The sequence below is a fragment of the Apis dorsata genome, unplaced genomic scaffold, assembly GCF_000469605.1.
Source record: "Apis dorsata unplaced genomic scaffold, Apis dorsata 1.3 scaffold_577, whole genome shotgun sequence".
Taxonomy (NCBI): domain Eukaryota; kingdom Metazoa; phylum Arthropoda; class Insecta; order Hymenoptera; family Apidae; genus Apis; species Apis dorsata.
In genome coordinates this window covers 175,800-178,763 of record NW_006263787.1, presented here as the reverse complement: position 1 = coordinate 178,763, position 2,964 = coordinate 175,800, and the positions used below count along the sequence as shown (strand labels likewise).

At 33.6% G+C, this 2,964-nt stretch overlaps 1 protein-coding gene across 2 annotated transcripts in view; it reads right to left on the bottom strand.

Moving 5' to 3' along the window:
- Positions 1–520: 520 nt before the first annotated feature.
- Positions 521–2,964, bottom strand: part of LOC102673618 (hybrid signal transduction histidine kinase G-like) — a 5,507-nt gene continuing 3,063 nt past the window's right edge. For both annotated transcript variants that reach the window (XM_031513090.1, XM_006621043.2), the window contains 4 exons: positions 2,898–2,964; positions 2,395–2,800; positions 1,499–2,138; positions 521–827 (listed from right to left, as the gene is read on the bottom strand). In XM_031513090.1, the coding sequence (XP_031368950.1) occupies positions 767–827; positions 1,499–2,138; positions 2,395–2,800; positions 2,898–2,964 (1,174 nt within the window). In that variant the 3' untranslated portion in view covers positions 521–766. The remainder of the gene's footprint in view (positions 828–1,498; positions 2,139–2,394; positions 2,801–2,897) is intronic.

Sequence of the window (2,964 nt, the reverse complement as noted above, 5' to 3'; positions counted from 1 at the left end):
TTTTTTTTTTTTTTTTTTTTTTTTTTTTTTTTAAGTTAATTTCATTCTTTTTTTGGCATTTTTTCTTAGTTACTCGTTATTTTCATTTTTTCTCTCTTTCCTGCAGTGCATCCAATGCAAACATACAATGAACGCCTGCACATCAGATAAGAAACAAAAAAGGAAAAAACTGCACGCTACAATTTCTAGAAAAATCAGCGCACTAATTATATATATATATATATATATATTTTTTTTTTTTTTTGTTTTCGTTTCTTTCTCCTCGAAAAAGTTCACATAAAATTATCAACAAGCTACAAACGAAATCTCATTGACTACGTTCTCGATACTTTTTTCCTTTCTCTTTTGCACACGTTCTCATCGTTGAACGTTGCGTAACATATATACCTTTTTTTTTTCTTTCTATTTCATTCCGTTCTTTTTTTTTTCCTTTTTATTTTTCAAAGGGTTAATAATAATTATCTAAATGAACGTTTAATATTTCTTTCGTCTCGCTTCGCTCGCGTTACGACCGTTAATATTTTTTTTTTTTTTTTTTACTCTGTTCAACGACAACGGGGGATACATTTTTTTTTTTTTCATTTAACGGCACCATCTTGGATACATGCATAACAAATTCCACATGCCAAGAGGCCCCCCGATGTCATATTCTTTTATTTTTCTTTCTCTGTTAACAATTTACGTCGTCATCTTGAGAAAAAAGCATAACTACACCTCAAACCTTCCAGTCACATAGCATTTGTAGCAGCTCATATTAAGTTCCAGTTCATAAGGTCAACGGACGCAAAGTCGTCAGAGGCTGGCATCCGAAACTGCTACTGTGCCTTCTATCGGAAAAAACATATTAAACATGTAATTTTAATTGTAATTACAACAATTTGACTAAGTACTCAGACTATATACATTCTATGTTACATGTTAAATAGCGCGCTTCAAATTAAATTCAACCTATATAGTAACAAATTGAGACCAATTTCTCAAAAAGTATTTGCTCAATTAAATGCTGCTTAATATCATAACATACTACATACCATGTGATTTATTATGCGTATGTATATATATATATATATATATATTACATACTGAACTTACACATACAGTTTATCAATTTCAAGTTACATATTGACTGATATAACAAAGAAAAAGTATTCCCTCGATGTTCATAACTCAAATAATTTAACACGTAACCAACAACAAAAATTTTATTTTCACTATTCAGCCAATGATTTTTTATTTTAATAGATATTTGTACCTCCGAACAAACGTGAAAAGCCTTATTTTAATGCGCAACAGAATATTAATATATATACGTTTCGCTGTATTAAAATAAAATGATGGATATATAAGCTTATTTTTTCAATCATTTTTCAACTCAACAGCAATAATGCATAGCATAACAAATTAAAACCGAAAAAAAAAAAAAAAAGAAAATAAAAAGACAAAGCTGTCAATAGTACAATTTCAGTAGTACGAATTCCTTCTAGAGACGCTTTATTACCTTTTCCTATCATTGTGCAGAGGTACATTAGATCGTACCCAGCCCAGTTGACCCAATGCATAGCAATCTTTCTCGACATTCTCTTCTTCGCGAATAACAGTATCTTCCACTCCAATTGGAGTATAATGAAAATGATCCTGTTCGGAGAGAATTCTGCGTTTGACCGGAGATCGAATGGGCTCGGTTTGAACGCACTTGTCGCATTGACGCACCCTGAATTTCAACGTTAAATTCGAAGATACTGGAGAAAGCGATGAGTCGTTCTCTCGATACTCCATGTAAGGACTCTCTCCACCAGGTAGATATAACAAGTTTCCTGACTCAGATCTGCGATATGCGACCCGCTCTAAAGTATTGTTCACAGGAAATGTAGTCCCATCGGCCCACTGACCATCATCCTTTATTGGACGAAAGTGTGTGCGAGCGGAAGTAAGCAAATCCTCGTCCGGTTCTGGAAGGCTGTTTACTTTCAGATTTGAACGAGATTCTTTGCGTGTTCCAATGGGAGTTTTACGCGGAGCGACTGGAAAGAAGCAGCTACCTGTCTGAGGACTGTGGCCCAAGGTAGCTAAATTACTACCAAGCCCTTTCCAGCACCATGATCCATCCATAGCTGAGTCAGACCAGTTAACATTGTTCTCTGGAATAATATATATTAGATATTTATTTATTTTGCAATAAAGTTAATCAACTAATTTTTACACGTATATAAAATAAAAAATAAGAATAAAACATATATTGCAGCACGACACAGATACAGAATGACATTCTACGACTAACTTGATGAATTCTGTTATTTACTTACATGTCAGAACGATCTCCTATCCGTTGGATATACTTAAGTCAGTATTACTATGTCGTGATACTGATAGATTATATATATCTGAAATACTGACCTGATTTATTCTTGTTACTATATTCATCCGCATAATCTTCAATGCTGATTAAATCGATGTCCCATGGAATAAGCGGCGAGTCGTCAACAATAGATTCCTGATACGGCGTGTCAGTAGCATAACCATTGTCTGAGGTGGATAAAGTAAAGATTGTCTCGGTAGTATCTGTCGGCCAAAGGGGTCCTGAAGGAATAGAAAGTGTAGGTGCTGCCCAAATCGAAGCCGTGTCTTGTGCATTGCCTGGTCCTGAATCCCAAAGTGCTTCCAAACTCTCGTCAAACTTTGCTTGCAATTGTGCCAATCGAAGTTTATCCAATTCCAATTCTAGTTCTTTTTCTCTTTCAAGTTCCATTGATTTAGCAAATCCAAAACTTTCTTTTTCTTCTGATCTTCGTGAGTCAATACTCTGTAGAAAAACAGATCAATTCATTAAAAATTTTCTTCCATGATATAACGCAATATTTAAGTTAAATATGATAATATAATTAAAAACTTATACTTACAATAGACATTTTTGTTTTTTTATTGCGAGATTTATTAGTATTCTTATTATTATTATAGTTGACTCCG